The sequence below is a fragment of the Pteropus vampyrus genome, unplaced genomic scaffold (genome assembly GCF_000151845.1).
Source record: "Pteropus vampyrus isolate Shadow unplaced genomic scaffold, Pvam_2.0 Scaffold1, whole genome shotgun sequence".
Taxonomy (NCBI): domain Eukaryota; kingdom Metazoa; phylum Chordata; class Mammalia; order Chiroptera; family Pteropodidae; genus Pteropus; species Pteropus vampyrus.
Genome location: NW_011888782.1, coordinates 17,195,434 through 17,214,486, shown reverse-complemented (window position 1 = coordinate 17,214,486; position 19,053 = coordinate 17,195,434). Strand labels below are relative to the sequence as shown.

Here is a 19,053-nt window from a genome sequence, read left to right as displayed (position 1 = left end):
TATGTCTCCCAGTAGGACTCGACTTTTACAGACTACTGAGAATGGGGAAAGCCCAGCCAGCTTCTTGAGCCTTCTTGGCCTGCTGTCCTGAGATTCTGGCCTCCTAACCATGGGGCCTGTGTTCATCCTACTGAGCTGGATTCAGAAACTTCACAGCATAATCTCATGATTCAGACATTTTACAAAGAGCAAATCAGTGTTTTAAAAGATACATTTTTACTTAATTATAACATACATACAAATCATAAGGGAATGATCAATAAATTATCGGAGAATAAACGAGGAATTTTAGCCACCACGAAGGTCAAGAAGTAGAACGTTGCCAGTAACCCCGAAGTCTCGCTTATGCCCAGACTGTCCACGTAGAACCACCATCCTGACTTTCCACATCATAGGTTAGTTTTGCCTGTTTTTGAACTTTATGTAAATAGAATCACACAGAATGTGTTCTTTTGTGCCTGACTTCTTTTGTTCAACACTATGGCTGTGAGATTCCTCTACGTCCTTGTGGGAAGCAGCTGTTGGTTCATTTTCATTGATGTGCAGATTGTCGCTGTATGAATGTACCACAGTGTATGTGTGAGTTCTGCAGCTAGTGGACGTTCGGATCGTTTTCATGTTTGGGTTATTATGAACATTCTTGTGCTTGTCTTTCGTTACCCGCGTGTACGCATTACTGTCGAGTATGTATTTAGTCGTGGAATTGCTGTGTCTTGGAGCATGTGTATGAGCAGTTTTAGCAGCGATGCCCAGACAGCTCTTCGTGATGGTCCTTTCGGTTCACGTTCCCACCAGTAGAGCTGCACATCCTTGTTATCAGTAAATATTGTCAGTCCTCTTAACTTTAGCCGTTCTGGTACTATTTAATGATATCTCATTGTGGCTGTAATTAGCATTTCTCTATTACTAGTGACGTTGAGCATTTTTACACATTTAGTGACTAGATTTCTTTTTCGCGATGTGCCAATTCAAGTATCTCACCAAATTTGCTATGGTTTGTCTGCCTATTTATTATAGATTTGTAAGAGTTCTTTACAAATTCTGGATACAAACCCTTTGGAGGTTATATGTGTTGCAAATCTCTCCAACTCTCTGTGACTTGCATTTTAACTCTTCATGACACAATGACAGAAGTTCATAATGTTAATGTAATCCTATTATCAATTCTTGTGCCAATACCACGATCTTAAAAAAGTACAGTACTCCAGTTTTATAGTAAATCGTGAAATCTTATAGTGTACCTCCTCCAGCTTTTTTCTTCTTTTCCAAGATTCCCTTGTCCATTCTAAGCCCTTTGCATTTCCGTAAATTTTAGCATTAGCTTCTCAATGACTCAGATTTTTATTAGGATTGTATTAAATCTAGATAGATCAATTCGAACAGAATTGACAACTTAACAGTTTTGAGCCTTCCATTACAAGAACATGGTATATCCCTTCATTTATTTAGACCTCCTTTAATTTTTCTCAAATATTTTGTACCATTCCATGTAGAAATCGTGCATATCTTTTATTAGATTTATTCCTAGGTGTTTGATTTTTTTTTAAGCTATGACAAATGGCATCTCTATAAATTTTTATTTTGTTTATTGCTTGTATATTGAAATACAATTGATATTTTATACTGGCTGTTGACCTAGCATCCTTGATAACTCCCATGTTAATTATAAATTTTTATATGTAAATGCTTTGGGTTTATCTGTGCTACATAATCATAGCATCTGTGAATGACAGTTTTAGTTCGTCTGTTCCAGTCCTTACGCTTTTGTTCCCCTTTCTTGTGTTCTGTACCCTGGCTCTGTGACCTTGGACCTAATGAGGTTTTCCCCTCTTTCCTTTCAGATGAGGCTGAGGCACATATTGACTATGAAGATAATTTCCCTGATGACAGATCAGTGTCCTTCAGAGAGATCATGGAAGATTCCCGAACAGAGGCAGAGGAGGACAGGGGTCAGGGAGAGGCCTCTGAGGAAACTCCAAAACAGGACCATCTGGTCTCCGTTTCTGCGGGAAGAGAAGACACAGCCCAGGATACCGCCTTCGTGCCAACCACAGGCTTGCCCCACGCTGGGAGCAGTGTCCCCACAGACCTACCAGGATGGATACTAAACCAGAAATACTTGTTCTGGCTTCCTGCTGCGACCTTCCACAAGCTCGAGTTAGAAAAAGAGATGGACGACCACACCAAAAAGCAGTTTCCTGCTGGAGACAACCACAGTGGCATAACATCGGCCCCAGGTGAACCCGAAACCAAGGGGATCTATGGCAGCACTGATGGTCCCTCGGGGCCACATATGGGCAAGAATGACAGCAAGGCGGGGGACCCAATGGTGAGTAGCAGCGATGGGTCCTGGTTAGATGGCTACCCTGTGACCGATGGAGCTTGGAAGAAGATAGAGACAGAAGAGGCAGAAGAGGAGGAAGATGGGGACAGGGGAGATGGGTCAGTAGGGCTGGAGGAATGTGTTCTGTTTACCCCTCATCAGCCTGTTCTTGTGGAAGTTAAGAAGCCCAGGAGCTCCACCCTCACACCAAGTGAGGACACGACCCATACTTCAGTTCTTCCTTCTCAAACACTCGATGTAGAAGCTTTGGCTTTCAGACCCAAGAGTGTGTCTGAAACTGAGGGTCCCAGCATGGCGGATGGGGACTTGACCAGGTACCAGTCAACTGTTCCTTGGAGATTTGCCCCAGAGAAGTCTTCCATGGCCACCCTACCCGATGAACCCACAAGCTCTCCCATAGCGACAGTAACAACTACTGTCCCAAAGGTGCCTAACCACGGTCCCTCAACCCTCGTGGCAGCCACCCAGACTCCAGTGGAAGCCACTGCTCCCGAGGTCCAGGATAACTTCCCATACCTGCTGTCCGATGACTTCTTGGGACAGGAAGGCCCTGGTCCAGGTGCAAGTGAAGAGCTTCTCTCAACCTTGGAGCCCTGTGTAGGGGACGAGTGTCCTAGTCTCAGCAGAGGCCCCATCATTGCCACCGTCGTCACCGTCCTGTGCCTGCTGCTGCTCCTGGCAGGTGTAGGGGCAGTGTGGGGCTACCGCAAGTGCCAGCACAAGAGCTCCGTGTACAAGCTGAACGTTGGCCAGCGGCAAGCTCGGCACTATCACCAGCAGATTGAGATGGAGAAGGTCTAGCCATCTTCAGAGTGGGCTCTCCCAAAGCCACTTGGGAGGAAAATAAACAGTGACACAATACATTGGTAAATACTGATAATTCACTAAAGCATGAAACAGGTGGAACAGAGCTCATGTTTTTCCTCAGGTCTTTGCTGTATAGGCTGAGAAGTATTTCTGAAGGCACCTGGCAGGAAGGCTTCGGTGGCATCATCGCACATGTCAACATCTCCTCAACCATCTGCTCTGGAATAAATTGCACTATTCTCAGACCTGTGCTTGGGCCCTAATTCCACCATGAGGTCAAAACTCACCTCTTGCTTCATCATACTATTACCTTCTTTTCCTTTCTTAAGAAATAAAATGACTGATTTCATGACCTGAAATTTTTGAAATAGGTGTGATCAACGGAGCATTTGAGAGCAGTGATATTTAGGATATAGATATTTAATTGTTGGGAGTGGGATATAGAAGAATAATGGGTTATTTCCTTTTAATGTTGTGATCTCACTGGAGGCAAGTGAACTAAGAACCATGACACAGTCTAGAAGCTTTGAGATTTCTTTTTAATTGTTTATTGATATTGGGGAGAATGTAAGACTAACACTTGTTAGGAGTGGGGAGTGAGGAATGACCGGACACATCCACTTCTGTTCCCTCCATTCTGTGGGACTGCCCATTGTATTTTTAAAAACCAAATTATCTTTGTACCGGTAAGCACCATCTCCTCTCGGAAGCAGTGGCCTAGTTGCCGTCAACTAGTCTGTACCCATGAACATCTTAGAACTTTTGCCAAAACTAACAGAACTCAGTCCTTGGTTTCCTCTCTCAGGAGTAACCATTTCTCCGAACTCCAGTAAGAGGGAGTGACATGGAAGGAAAAAGATATTTTAAGAGGGCCGAGGACTAGGATAACAGGTACGGATGCTTACTTGATGGAGACGCACAGGAACTAAAAAGGAATATGAAATGGTGTCCATCGATTCTTTGTGGCAATTGTGAGTTCTGTGGAAATAGCATGAGTCCAGGATGAATTCTTCTGGTCGTTGAGCCACCCATTTCATAGCATCTAGGTCATCTTACGGTGGCTCAGCAAGTCCTGTTTAGGACAGTGATTCTCAAAGTATAGTCCTCAGACCAGAGGTATCAACAGCACCTGGGAGCTTGCTGGAGCTGCACGTTCTCTGGTGCCACCCCAGAGTCACAAAGCAGAAACTCTGGGGTTGGGGCCTAGCTCTCTGTGTTGTGACTAGCCCTCCAGGTGATTCTAACGCACACTCAAGTTTATGATAAAATGAGTTGTTCTTTTTTACAGTTTTATTTTTGTGTACACCTTTACTTAACAATTACTGAATTTCTAAGGCAGGCAACTGAAGAGCCTTTATAAGTAGTTTCTATTGTCTAAAATCAAGGTATGCAGCAAACCCTGTCTGGAACAAAATGGGAAATAACAGCTTTCTAAAGACAGGCTTAGAAATTCTGATCCAGTACCTTATAATATTTTCTTTCTCTGGTAGCAGGGCTGAGGAATACCTGTATTCAGTGGTAAACTTAAAAAAAAAAAACTGTAAGATACATTCGCTGTCGAAAATGGGATCACTGCCATTGGTAAGCCTGCAGCTGCAAGAGCATGTGTATCATTTAAAATGAGCTGAAAAAGACTGCTCTTAGCCCACAGAGAGCAGCATTAAGTACAACGTATGTTGATTCATGTTCAAATAGATCCTTTTCTGCTTCTGGAAGTTGGTTAATTTTTCTGATTATGTTATATAAAAGTTGGCTTTCCTTGACAGTATCATTTGGTTCACGATTTTCCATCTTGAGCCTTATTCTCCTCCCAGCAGTTGATGCTCTCTCCCGTCTTCCTCAGCCGCTCTGTGATGTTCGAGCTTTGAGCCCTGCTGGAGCTTTAGAGGCCCAGAGATGAGTAACACCTGTGGTTGGTCTTGCATAGAAGCCACTGTGCAACTGAGACAGCGTTTGAAGCTGCTGAAATACTATCTCTAACGGTCTCCTATGTATTGGCACAGAAACAAAACATCATATTTTTATATGAATCACCTTCTTAGAAATCATTTTCAGTAGCAAAAAAGTGATCGAAGGCCATACGTTTATTTTGAGACTGTAAGAGTCTAAGAGTTTTGCTGTGTCGTGAGAGAGATCCTGATCTTTACAAACAAAAAACTGTTGGTGGTGTTTTTACCTGGGGAACAAAAAGAATTCTTGCAACATATTTTCCACCCTGCCACCTCTTTTCAGTGCAAGCTTTGGAAAAATAATAGTCTAAGTAGCTATAAAGACAGTACAGCAAAATCGAAGTCCCCATTATTGAGTAAAATAAAGGCCTGAATGTACCAAATGGGACACCTATGTGTAAGATGAAATCCAGAACCACAAAAATGAAGTGCTTTCTGCATGGAGCCAAAGCAAAACACAAGAGAATAAAAGCCAGAGACTGTATATATTTATAAATTAGATTCTTTTCTAATCTATTACAAGATAACTTTTCTATTTTTAACTACATAAAATAACCTCCGTCTCAACGTTGAGATCGTGTTGTCCAGCTATTATGTAATAACCCAAGAACACTGACTTAATACCAAACTCCAAACAGGTAATATTAATACAAATATATTAATAAATTTATTACAAATATGTCAATACATGTAAATGTATTATTTTGTAGACATGAACTGAAAAATAAACCCAACACATAAGTTTTTTAAGTTTTCATTGATTTGGTGTCATCTAAATTAATGTCATAGGATCTAAAAATGTATGTAGAAAGGGAATGATTAAAACACTGTAAACTTAAATTGTATGTAATTATGTGTCTTTTGAGACTAGCAAATGTTTAGGGCTCATGAAAATTGGAGGAGGGGTCTGTTAACACAAAGCTTCTGAGATATTTTCAATAAATAATTATTTCCCCTGAACAGTCGCTTAATGTATTTTATATCTAGGTTACCTCATAATGGCTTTCTAAAAAAGGATTGTCTAGTAATCTTGAAAATGATGTCTTAATACTTGCGGTGTCTGAGACTGCCCCCTCTAAGCCTGACTCTCAGCCATGTTACGCCCTGCAGCAGGATTCCAGGGAAGTCTATGAAGCTTCTGCCCCCTCCACCCTCCCCCGCCTCCCTCACCCAACCAGAGATCACTCATCACATGCACAAGGCTTTGCCTCAGGGGGTCCAGACCCAAGACATCTGTCAACGCACACACTCTTACTCTCGACATTGCCACTCCTCCTCAGTCCAGACTTTTCCACTGTATCCTCGACAATTCCTGGGCTTGACATCAACAAAATCTGTGTCCTCCACCTCTCTTTCAAGTAGCTGATGTTTGAACTCTTCCTGCGGTCAGTCTCTTTTTGTACTGGCTAGTTCCTCATTCTGTCTACCTGCCTCCTCCTGCTCTTTCCCCTTCCTCATCACTTGCCTTTTAGTGATATGCACGGAGCATGGTGGCTGTGGGCAGTCAGGCCTGACGATGTTTTAGGCCCTCATTTGAAACAGTAAATTTTCCGTCACTTTTCAGACGTTGGCAGCGAGGGACCAACTCATCAGCTCTAACGCCAGCTCTGGGTTCCAAATGTGTTCCCTAATGGGATCCCAGATCTCTGAAAAAAACCTTCCTTGGGAGAGGAAAGAGCGTCTGTGTCCTGAAAGGCCCTCCGTCCACTCACGACCAGCAAGGACCACCCTGCTGTGTGAGATCTGAGAGTCTTTGGGGTAAGGATTCTGCTTTGCCAGATGAATGGCAGAAATCGCAGGGACCTGAGAAAACAGAGCTAATTATAACATCCATCCTAGATCGACTGGGTATGATTAAGACAGCCTCATCCAGTGGATAGAGAAAGAAAACAGTAAAGAATAAGCAAAATAAAACATTTAATGTGATTTTTAAAAAAAATCTTTGTTGTCAACGATTTTCCAAGTTCTAATTTCCCATGAGAGTGGGATTGTACACACCGCCCCAACTCAAGGAGGGGAGGTGTGGAAAAGACACCAGCAATGTTTATAGTTTGACCTACTGACCACCACCCTAAATGGGCAGTAAGACTCCAAGACTGACCTTGTATCTGCTGGCCAAATTGTTTAATTCCTTCCTACTGTTTTCTTGTAAAACAAGGCACCAGTATCTTACCCTATCAGCTCCAAGAGGATAGTGAGCCAATTTACTCATTCATTCAACAAGCCACCCAAGCCAGTTAGGTGGTGGGGGACAGTGTTGGGTGTTAGGATATGGCCCCTCAGTGCCTGCCCTAGAGAAAGGAGCATCCTCCTATGGGACAAACCACAGCCGCTCTGACTCTTATTTCTGGGGTAGCAGAGGGTAAGTCACGGTGAAGCTGGGCTGTCACGGTGTCTTCTCTCTTGAGGAGATGCTGTGGGGACGTGGTGGGGAACAGCCTTACCCCGGCTGCAGGCACAGGAAGTCCAATGCACAAAACGTTGGCCGAGGCTTATTTAAGGTTCCCTTCCCTTTTTTGCCCCCCCTCACCCCTTGTATATAGTTTAAACTCTCCACACTAGGTCATTCAAGCCTGGAGTCACCAGAAAAAAGAAGTCGCTGTTTGGGGGATGGCAGATGATCAAGAGTTCGGACAGCTGCGATGAAGGATTAGTTGTGGGTTCTTCCCAGTGCCTCGCTGCAAACTGTGTTGCTGTTCCATGTGCAAACACTATTAAGTGAGAATGTTTTCTCTGGCACCAATCCACCTTCTCCCCACAGTTTAAGTATTGAATTTTTAAAAAAAAAAAAAACGAAAGTAGCGTAGGTTTACAGCTCACATTTAAAACTTAAAAACATTATTTCCATAAATGTTGGCAGAAACCAGCCCCTGTTTATTCCACCAGCAGTCATAATAAACCTTTTCCCACTGACAATCTAACAAATCATTTTCTGTTTGCCACTGAGTTTGGCTCAATAAAATTTTTGTGCTCTTTAAATTCCCTTCGTAAGAACGCCTAAAAGCAACCTTTCCTCAGGCGGCCTTTGTGGTCTCCGTTCCCACTGTTTTTCTCCTGGATCCGAGGTGAGGACAACAGGTTCGTGGCCATAATTAGAAAGTTTCAAGACTCAGAAGGATATTAGTATGCTGAATGTGTTGGTATCTAAGACATTTCAGACAATCGCTTTCAAATCTATTTGTACACACAAACCACCCCTTGGCTATCCACTGTTAAAGTCTGAACACTGACGGGGCCGCAGGGGGTAGCTGATACACCCTACCTAATGGGTGCCCCTACCTGGGTTACCTGAGTGAGAACGAAGCTGGATAGACGACCGCCCCTCCCGCCCCCACGGCGGGTAGCCTCTCTGGACAGGCCGGCATGAGGAAACCAAACAGAGCAACCACTGGGCTCCATACAGGTGGGTCAGAGGGCAGGCAAGGCATCTTAGGCGGGTCTGGAAACTCCTACAAAGCTTACAAATGTGTTTGTTTTTTCAAAAGACAGACCAGACTGATGCTGGACCCATGAGGTCTCAGTCCAGGAATCTTCTAGGCTCTTCCAAGAAACCCACTCGGGGAGGTGCTGGGTTGATGTTGTTGAGTGTAGCCTGAACACTGAGGTTTCATGGTCGGTTTAGAGAAATTGGCTAACTTTTTTTTTTTTAAGATTGGTTTGGTTTCTTTTGAAAAAAAAAAAAAATGAGTAAGTCGGTTCTACCGCCTTCAATCAAAGCAAATTGCTGACAATTTGATCATACTGTTCCCAGGTTTCTTCCTCGGGGGAACATTGCTAGGATGGGGGTGGAGGTGCTTTTCAATCCTCAGTGAAGAAGAGGCCAAGTTCAAAGAGTGAATGAAGGATGCTCACCCACCACACCACCCCCAGCCACCCGTGTAACAACATCATCTGCAAAAAGCTCAGCCCAGGCTCGGGAAGAGGACCAAATGGAAGCTCTACAGGGCAGAGGGGGAGAGTCGGACCACCCAGCCCAGCCTGGTCCCTGTGCTGGTCTCCTTGCGTTTTCTTGCACAGCTGCGAAGGGCAACTGCTGCCAGGGGCTGTAAGGGGAGCTGAACCACCTCCACTGACTCAGGAATCCTGGGGCAGAGCGTCTGCTCACTGTGTCCTCTCTACTTTATAGTCCTGCCCTCTGACCTTCCTCCCCACTGACTTCAAAAGGAAGCTCCTCTGGTGTGGTAGAGGGTGGGTGGGGCTAGGGAAGAAAAGGGAACCCAGCATTCTGTGAGTGGAAGCTGTGCAAGATCTGACTCATGGCTGGGCAGGAGGGTGCCCTGATTTGGAGGCTGCTGGAGACACAAGCATAGCCATCAATAATGCTGATTAACACTGATTCCTTTGGCCACACAGCCCCCCACGAGTGCAGACTCTGTTGGCGTGGGCCAATTCAGCCAAAGCCAGAGTAGCAGGTTTTTGTCTCAATGTGGGTATCCTAGAAGGAGATCTCGACACGAGGATCTTGTGCAGATAAAAGAGGAAGTGCTCTCAGGGGAAAGGAGAGAGGGAAGCAGGATAGTACAGGAGGGATCGGATACACCTGAGTTCCCAGAGTGGCATAGCGAGATGTGGGAGAAAGCAAGCCTGGAAACGCAAAAATATATGAGTTTTCCACCCCTGGTGGATCACCATTACCATAAAGTCCCTAAATTCTATTTCCTTTCATTCCTTTCCATGCCAAATGCTGTGCCAGTCAACTCCTGCCCTTATTTTTCTCCATAGCAATGATCACCCTTGATACTCCACGTAGTTATTCTTGTTTATTTCTTATCTGTTTCTCCTTACAGAATGTAGGCTTCGCAAGGGCAGAGCTTTTTTGCTATTGTTTTGTGCAGTATCTCCAGTTCCAGGTCAATGCCTAGCACATAGTAGGTGCTCAATAAATATTTATCAAAAGACTGAAGCTAGACTCTTCTGCTTTCTTCTGTTTCCAAATCTGAGACAGGAGCTACATATTGTCCTCAAATGGAATCGATCACCTACTGCAAGACTTTGGAGATGCAAAAGTGTTGGGCAAAAGCTATATTTCTGCATGCTACACTGTTAGCCAACTTCTTTTTCAATGGGTGCCTGAAATGATGCCGGTCAGATTATGTGTAGACCATCATGGGATGTGGAGAAGTTTAGCCTTTGTCTTCCATCATCTTTCTTGGATCAGGGCATGGGGATAAAGACTAAAAAATAGAAAAGCAGAAAGGCCACAGTAGATTTTCACAATTATCACCTTTTAGGAGTATTTTTCATATTTAAAAAATAATACTGATTTTCTGTGGTGGCGGGGGAGGGAATGGAAGACTGTCCTTCCATCCAAAATGGTGAGAAAGGCGGGTATGGACATGGAGAAGGCAGATTTGAAGATGGGCAGACAGATGTGAAGATGGGGAGCAGGTATGGTCACAGGGAAGGCAGGCTCACCCCTTGTTACATATAGTGAGAGATGGGGCCTTCCCTTTCACGTCATAGAGTAAAGAGAAGGCTTTGAGGTATCAACAACTTGGGTTACTGGATAAAGGAAGACAAAGAATCTGTGTTTCCTGAACATCGAGGGGAAGTCTCTTTGGCTGCTGTGGACTAGCCAGTCTCCTCCAGCTCCAAGAGGTCATCCACGTATTCCACAACCTCTCCCTGTAAAAGACAACAGGACACCTCTGTTAAATGGGTTGACTGACTTTAAAAGTGCTGGTGAGCAGAGACTGCTTCCAAGAGGCCGCTGTCAGCTGCCTGCTTGGGCTGGAACAGCCTTTCTCCCCTGCCCTTGGGCTCAGAGGACCTGACTTCTCCTTGGGGGCGCTTCGCCTTCTTCCCCATGTGAACTTAGAGTTAGGTGCTCTGCAGCCCTCAGAGAAGGCCTGTGTGAGGTAGGCAGGCCAGCCCACCCTCTGAAAAACGCTTAGTGCCCCATCTTCCGTGCTTCCATCCCCCTTCTATTAGCAGTTATCCCACAGGAACACTTTCTATCTGTTCCCTTTCTGACTTGATCACCAGTCTATGAGCTTTTCAAGGACCAGGACCTGGGTTATTTTTCTTCCCCAGCACCTGGCACACAGAAGGTGTTCAGTAAACCTACTAAAGGTTAAGTGATTGAGTGTATATGTGCATATTCCTGGCGTGACTAAAGCAGTCATCCTACTGGGGTACAGTGGGACCCACTTGCTCACTGTCAGTCTCAGGAGCCCACCCATTCTCTCTTTGTGCAATCAGTCAGAAGCCTCAACCTGAAAAAGCCCAGCATACTTTCTGATTTACTTCTCTGCATTGATTTCTCGTCCGTAACACACCTGGGCCACAAGTGGATGGTGCGTTCTTTTTACTGCAGAGAATGAATGAATCACCAAGAAGCTAAGTCCCCTCCCTGTGAGGGTTGGCACAGGCCAGCCCCACCAATGCTGACTACTCTCTGGTAAAACTGAGCCTCCCTCAAAGAGGTCACCATCCCAGCTCAAGAGCCTATTTGCTTTTTAGATATTTTAATGCAGATTCATAAAATCTCTCAGCATTTGAGAATAGTTGAAAAATCTATCCAGTACTTGAGTCAGAACAGGGGTCTTAATATTTTTATCAAATACCTCTACCATGTCATGCCTGAGACTAGAAAGCTTTGGGAAAGAAGAAAAGGGAAAAAAGAAAAAAATACAAAATATAAAAAAAGAACAAAACAAAAGTGTTCTTCAGTTGCTTTCTGAATGCCCAAAGGAAAACACAGTATAAAAGAGGAATGATTACATGTATGACCATGACTTCTGTTCCTAGATTCATTGTTTCCTGCCATGTGGCTTCTGTGACGTGGGGATGATGGTATTGCTTGCTTTTAGTTCATTAATTAAAGGAACACGTCCTCCTATATGGCCTGTTGTGGTGACCATTGGTGCCTCGCTCAGATCTACTTTTCGGTGTACCCAACTCCCAGCTGTTGGGAGCATAGCTTGCTAATGGCTGATAGCTGCCCATTCTCTGGACAATTGATCTTGGCCGAAAGGAGCAGCCCTGACAAGGAGTTTACACACCAACCCCTCTGGCCTGCAGCAACCAAGGAAAGACTGATAAGGGGGCCACAAAAAGCAGGAAGAGCTTGGTGGTACAAAAATCATGCTCCAGAGCTCCTCTGGGAGAAAGTGAAGTTTGACTCCAGCTGAGACCACGTTATTTGCAAAGCTCTCGCTTGCCTCTCACTTCCTTTCCTCGTGGAGAGCACTCCCTCAATAAATCACTCCAGCAAATTATAATCTATTTATTTTAGACTTTGCCGAAGCAAACAACCGTCAAACCTGAAACTTGAAGCATCTATTTCAGCCTGCTTTTTATAGTTCCTGAAACTATAACGGGCCTCTGCAAAATTTTTAACCAGAATGTAAGCTTTCAGGAGCTCTTGTGCACATTTCAAACCCAGAAAGATAATAAATAATATCACAAATATCAGTAGCTAAATTGTATCGATGCTTTGTTTCAAAGTAGTATTTTGTCTTTTGGAAATTTTAAAGATTAAACTAAAATTTTTATTGTATTGTTTATATTTTATCTAAAATTATGAATAATTGGAAATCTAGGGAAAAAACCAGCTTGTTTTTAGAGAAGTATTAATTCTTTCACAATTCTAAAACCTCAATTAATATGCTAATTACTTCCAGGACCTTCAACAGAGTCCTTTTATCTTGAGAATGCCAAGTCTAAATCCCAGGAATTTTAAAGCCTGGAAAAAGCCTGGTCTTTTCAATGGATGATTACTAACCAGCTGTGTAACTTTGAGCGAGTCACTCTATCTTTCTGAATTTGTTTCCTCATCTGACATGAGAGAGCTTTACTGAATCTTCATGACAAAAACATTCAACAAACTAGTACTAGAAGGGGAACTTCCTCTTCAAAACAAACAAACAAAAAAACAAAAAAACTCGCAAAAAACCCAGAGCTAACAACATACTTAGCGCTGAAAAAGAATGCTTTCCTTCTAAGATTGAGCAATATCTCCAGTGCCAGGTCAGTGCCTAGCACATAGTAGGTGCTCAATAAATATTTATTCAAAGAATGAAGCTAGACTCGTCTGCTTTTTTTCCATTTCTAAATCACTGTACTGGAGGTTTTAGCCAGGCAGGGCAGTTAGTCAATCAATCAATCAATCAATTAGAGACATTTAGATTGAAAAAGAAGTAAAACTACCTTGATTCATAGATAACATGATCTTGTGTACAGAAACTCCTAAGGAATCCACATACACACACAAAAAACCCTATTAGAACTAATAAACAAGTTCAATAAATTTATAGGATTACAATATCAATATACAAAAATCAATTGTATTTCTATACACTAGCAATGGACAATTAAAAAATAAAAATAAAAAAACAATTCCATTTGCAATTATATCAAGAAAAACAAAATTTAAGAAAACATTGGTAAAAGTAACTAAAGAAGACCTAAATAAATGGGAAGACATCCCTGTCCCCAGATCAGAAGAGTTAATATTGTTAGGATATCAATACTAATACTACCTCTAAGGGGATCTTCAGATTCAGCACAATTCCTATTAAAAATCTCAGCTACCTTCTGCAGAAATTGGCAAGCTGATCCTGTAAGTTATATGGAAATGCAAAGGACCCAGAATAGCCAAAGCAATCTAGAAAAAGAAGAATGAAGTTGGAAGACTCACACTTCCAATTTCAAAATGTAGTACAAAGCTACAAGTATTCAAGACAGTGTGGTGCTGGCATAAGGACAGAAATCTAGATCAATGGAATAAATGTGAGAGTCCAGAAATAAACCTTCACATTTACAATCATTTGATTTCTTTCAACAGTGCCAAAAGAATTCAATGGGGACAGAAAGATTTTTCAACAAATGGTGCTGGGACAACTTTATATCTTCATAAAAGGAATGAAATTGGACCCTTACCTGGCATCATACGTAAAGTTAATTTAAAATAGATGGTATTTCTAAATATAAGTGTTAAAACTCTAAAAATCTTAGAAAAAAATACCGGAGTAAATTTTTATGAGCTTGGATTAGGCAATAGGTTCTTAGATAAGACACCAAAAATGCAAGCAACCAAAGAAAAAATAAAATGGATCTCATCAAAATGCTTTAAGGCTCCATTAAGAAAATATAAAGACAACCTAGATTGTCTGGCAGAGGACTTATAACCAGATATATAAAGAACTCTTACAACTAAACAATAAAAAGACAGCTAACCCAATGAAAAAAAATGGGCAAAGGATTTGAATAGACAAGACATTTCTCCAAAGATATACAAATGGCTAATGAGCATATAAAAAGATGCTCAACATCATTAGTCATTAGGGAAATGCATTTCAAAATCACAGTGAGATACAACTTCACATCCTCTAGAATGGATATAATAAAAAAGAAAAACACTACCAAGTACTGAGAAGACTAGCAAACTCAACTTTCAGACACTGCTGGTGGGAATGCAAAATGGTGTAGCTGCTTTTGAAAGTCATTTGGCAGTTTCTCAATGAGTTAACCATAGAGTTACCATATGACTCAACAACTACTGCTACATATACCTAGGTATATAACCCTGAGTATAAGAGAATTATATACCTAGGTATATAATCCTGGGTATAAGAGAATTGAAAACTTATGTCCAAACAAAAATTTGTAGACAAATGTTCATAGCATCATTATTCAAAATAGCCAAAAAGTAGAAATGACCCAAATGTCCATCAACGGAGTAATAGATAAACAAAATGTGGTATATCCACACAGTGGAATATTATTCATCAATAAAAATGAATTTTTACATATAACATGATACATGTTACAACACGGTTGAACCTTGAACACATGCTCAGTTAAAGAAGCCAGTCTCAAAAGATCACATACCATATGATTCCATTTATATAAAATCCCCAGAACAAGCAAATCCATAGAGCCAGAAAGTAGATTAATGGTTGCCAAGGGCTGGGGGCAGAGGTGAAGGAGGGAGGAGCAAAGGGGAAGGAATGAGAAGTGACTAGTAATAGGTTCAGGGTTTCTTTTGGGGTTGATAAAAATGCTCTAAAATTAGATAGTAGTGATTGATGCACAACTTTGTGAATATAATGAAACCTACTGAACTGTATACTTTAAAAGGGGGAACTTTATGGTATGTGAATATTTCAATAAAGCTGCTCTAGAAAAACATAACAAGGGAAACTGCTCATATTACAATGTTAATTATAAAAGCCATGACATGAAATTACAACTGAGTTTATAATGAATATATATTGGAAATATGTAGGAAAAACTGGAAGCATATACACCAAAATATCAATAGTAGCATGTCTCTGGATAATTAGGAACTCAACTCCTCCTCTTTTTCCTAAATTCATCTTTCTCCACTTTCTAAACCATAGCAGCCCACTTTGTAGCTAGCCAGCATCCTTTTCTTTGCAGCATCCTTGTGATCTTATCTCAGGCTCTGCTTCAAGAGAACCCAACCCGAAACACATGGCACGTGTATCACTTCCTAGTTTATAAAGCACTTTCACAGGTAGCACAGTATTTCATTCTCCCAACTCTGTGAGGTCAACGCTATTAGTCCCATTTTATAGATAAATGACTGAGGCCCAGAGAAGTTAAATGAATGCTAGTGTTGGGTCTATCCCATACAAATTCATGCACAGAAAAAAAATTCCACGATGATGTCTCATTTAGAGGTGTTTCACCGAAAACTGGGGCAGTGGAAAGAGCAGACAAGGAGGCTCAGGGCCCCTGGATCTGGCCTAGCAACTCAGAGAACCTTCCTGTCCCTCAAGCTCCTCACCTATGAAATGAAGGGTCAGACCAGAATGAGTTCACTCTTCCAGCTCCAACGGCTGGCAAGTCCCAGTCTGTCTTAGAAGGCATTTTCCAGTTTATTCCAAACACATCTCTCTAAATGCTACCCCTAATGATGGCTTTTCTGTGCTAGCCTGCCCCAACTTTTCTGTGACTAGCCTGCCCCAAAACGACTGCTCCATAAGCAAAAAGGGCGTTAGCTGAGAGTCAAGAATCCCAAGGAATCTCAGAGAATGACTCAGAGCAAGGACCTAATTTACAAAACAAACAAACAAACAAACAGATAATAATCTCATAGAAAAATTGGGATGAGGGTTTCCAAGTGTCTTCTGAATGCTGAGTAATTGAAAATTCACTGTTTTTATAACGTTAAAAAACGATGGTTGGACGGGTCCTGTAATGGATCTCTGGAGCATCGCACCAGTCACTAGCAGGGAATGTGTCACTTCAGCCTGGGTTCCTAGAAAGCCATTCTTGCCCACACCAGTGCTCCGATTTTCATTAGAACACCCACAGAAACTGCATTTCTCCATCCCCTTCTGCTTCTTATTTCAGCGATGACTCGCCTTCCAGGGATTTTAGCAAAGATGTGAGTAACATCTTCTCTAGGCAAGACATGTGCTCAACATGAAAACTTACCTCATCGTCATCCATTATGTTTTCCTTAGCAAAGTCATATAGCTCTTTCTGGAGTGTAGTCACGTTAAAGAACTGAACTGCTTCCTGTTGAGACACAAACAGAAAACAGTTTACATGACCAAACTTTTGATGTTAGAACGGGGAGGAGGGAGGCACAGGGCATGGGGTTTCTTTTGGGGGTGATGAAAATATTTAAAATCAGATAGTGGTAATGGTTGTACAACTCCATGATAATGAAACCATGAATTGTGTACTTTAAAAGCGTGACTTTTATTGTATTTGAATTATATCTCAATTTTTAAAAAGTGGGCAACTGCCTATAAATGAGAGACTGTGTGTGTGAGAGTGTGTGCGTGTGTATGATTATGTGTACGTGTATAGGCAGGGGAGTGAGGTATGAGGGAAGATGGATGAATGGCAAACCAGGAAAGTATACAGAAATCCCAATGAAAATATAAGTTAAGAACAAAGAGCGTTGAGAGAAGAGCTTTTAAAAGTAATATATAATCCATGAAGTTCCTGACAACAAACGCATAGCTGAGTTTTTCGATTATGAGAATTAAATGTTGGTCCATCCATAAAAGAACCAATCATGGAGCTGTAGGTGTATGGGTGTGACACGGAAAATATTCAAATGAATTGTTACAAAGACACAGCAAGTTGCAAGACAGTATACAAAGTATAATCCTGTTTCTATAAAAACAAACAAATACATGTTGTGTATATGAGTAAATGCATAGCTATAAGTAAAGAGATGGTATGGAATTATGAGGGAATTTCACGTTCCAAGTAAAATATTCCTGTGATGTTTTTGATCTGTAGAATTCTGCCTGATTTAAAAATCAGAATAAAGCAGTGAAATGTTAAAAGACAAAAACTACAGAAAAACAATGAATTTCCTTTCATTTCCGAAATACCCCTTCCTCTCAAGGTGCAAAGCCATCTCAGGAAAGTGAGAACGAAGAGGAAAGGAGCGTGATGCCTGGACTTACAGGTCTGGGCTGGAAATGATCGTCCAACAGACCCCACTTGTCCCTGTGGTACTGGTAATACACCAGGTTCTGCTGCATGACCTTGTCGTCGTGGTCGAAGAGCAGGTAGCTGACCGCACAGGGGGCCGCGTTCTTCAGGTCACTCACTGGGGTCCAAAGGAGAGGGGGACAGGAGATCAGCCAGCACCTGCTGCGGTTCCTCTCGCCAGCCTCCCCTTCCCCCTCCTCCCACCCCTCCCCCTTTTTTTGAAGCACAGCTTCCTAGAAGAAAAGGTCATGAACAAGCCCCTTCTCTGCAGGCCCTTCTTCTGAAAACCCGCCACACACTGGAATCATCCCTGGGTAGGTGGGTCACAGGCTGGGTCTCCAGGGCAATGTGGAGGCCAGATTTGAAACATGCAGACAGATGCCTTTGCAGAAATGGCTACCACATTTCACCTCATGCTCACGTGCCCTGAGCTGCTCTCACATCCCTGGAGCATGAGAAGGCTGGATCCCAAAGCCTCGACTGTCACGGGGCTAATGAGCTAGGGAGGACATGCTCAGCAGATGAGGCCCCTTTTGGGTACCAAAGTGCCTGGGTCCCATGTGGATGACACCGCAATCCACAGACAGGTAGGCCCTGCTATAGTTAAACCAAATCTAGAAACTCCAAAAGGATGGTGGACTCTCTGGGCTGAAAAAGACATGAAGAGTTACCTGGCCTTGTCACTTCCTGGAGGTGAGGGTCTCACCTCCAGCCTCACTCCTTAGAGTTGCCCTACCTACAGCACTACCTTCTGCATAGGGATTTGGCAGGGGTTGGGATTTGTCATAGGGGTTGGGATTTGTCTTAGGGGTGGGGGACAGGATGAAGAAGTGACGAGACACAAGCCCTTGGGTATTTATTCTGGCACTTTCCACTTCAATTAAAACCCAAAAACACTACCTTTGCTAAAGCTCTGGTTGGCCAGAATAACAGAAGCGAGGGTATGAGTAAATTTTGCCACCCAGTGGCTATTTCTGGTAATGACAACTTTAAAATCAGGGTGTAAAGGCACTTATTATTCTCAAGGCCTGCAGGGCTGGGAAAGGGTTCACGTATAAATAACAACACCTGCCCTCAAGAAATTTATTTCAGTAGTTAATTTAGAAAGAGTTCAAAACTGGGCAGACTTTCAGGAAGGCAATTTTGAGAAGTAAATTTTACTCGTACTGTATACCTTTAACCCCAGAAGCAAAGATTTCCTGGGGAGCAGCAAGCTAAGCTAGAAATTTTGGTTTACCAGTGTTTATAAGTCTCCGCCACAGTTTCTGACACACAGGGAGATTTTCAGAGCATGTGAGGATTTCAGAGGACCAGTGGGCTACCAGAGCCTGGATGTGCCTGGAACACTTTTAAAATCCTAGTGTTCTGGCTTTGTGTTCACATAACCAAGCCCTGCTCAGAGACAAGATGACCCCATGTTTCAAAGTCTACCTCAGGGCTAGCTCAGGTAAGTGCCAATGCAGACTTCATGACAATGAATTAAAACACACGCTTATGTTTTCATCCCACTGAAAATCTTTAAAC

At 42.6% G+C, this 19,053-nt stretch overlaps 2 protein-coding genes and 1 pseudogene across 2 annotated transcripts in view; 1 reads left to right on the top strand and 2 right to left on the bottom strand.

Moving 5' to 3' along the window:
- The window catches only part of SUSD5 (sushi domain containing 5), a 55,646-nt gene extending 52,332 nt beyond the window's left edge, over positions 1-3,314 (top strand). The window contains exon 6 of the mRNA XM_023528421.1: positions 1,842-3,314. Coding sequence (XP_023384189.1) covers positions 1,842-3,145 — 1,304 coding nt within the window. The 3' untranslated portion in view covers positions 3,146-3,314. The remainder of the gene's footprint in view (positions 1-1,841) is intronic.
- A 369-nt stretch (positions 3,315-3,683) lies between these two features.
- On the bottom strand, positions 3,684-6,240 carry LOC111744235 (annotated as a pseudogene).
- Positions 6,241-9,841: 3,601 nt separating this feature from the next.
- Positions 9,842-19,053, bottom strand: part of CRTAP (cartilage associated protein) — a 22,580-nt gene continuing 13,368 nt past the window's right edge. The window contains exons 5-7 of the mRNA XM_011362623.2: positions 17,502-17,647; positions 16,510-16,593; positions 9,842-10,725 (exon numbers count right to left, since the gene is read on the bottom strand). Coding sequence (XP_011360925.1) covers positions 10,672-10,725; positions 16,510-16,593; positions 17,502-17,647 — 284 coding nt within the window. The 3' untranslated portion in view covers positions 9,842-10,671. The remainder of the gene's footprint in view (positions 10,726-16,509; positions 16,594-17,501; positions 17,648-19,053) is intronic.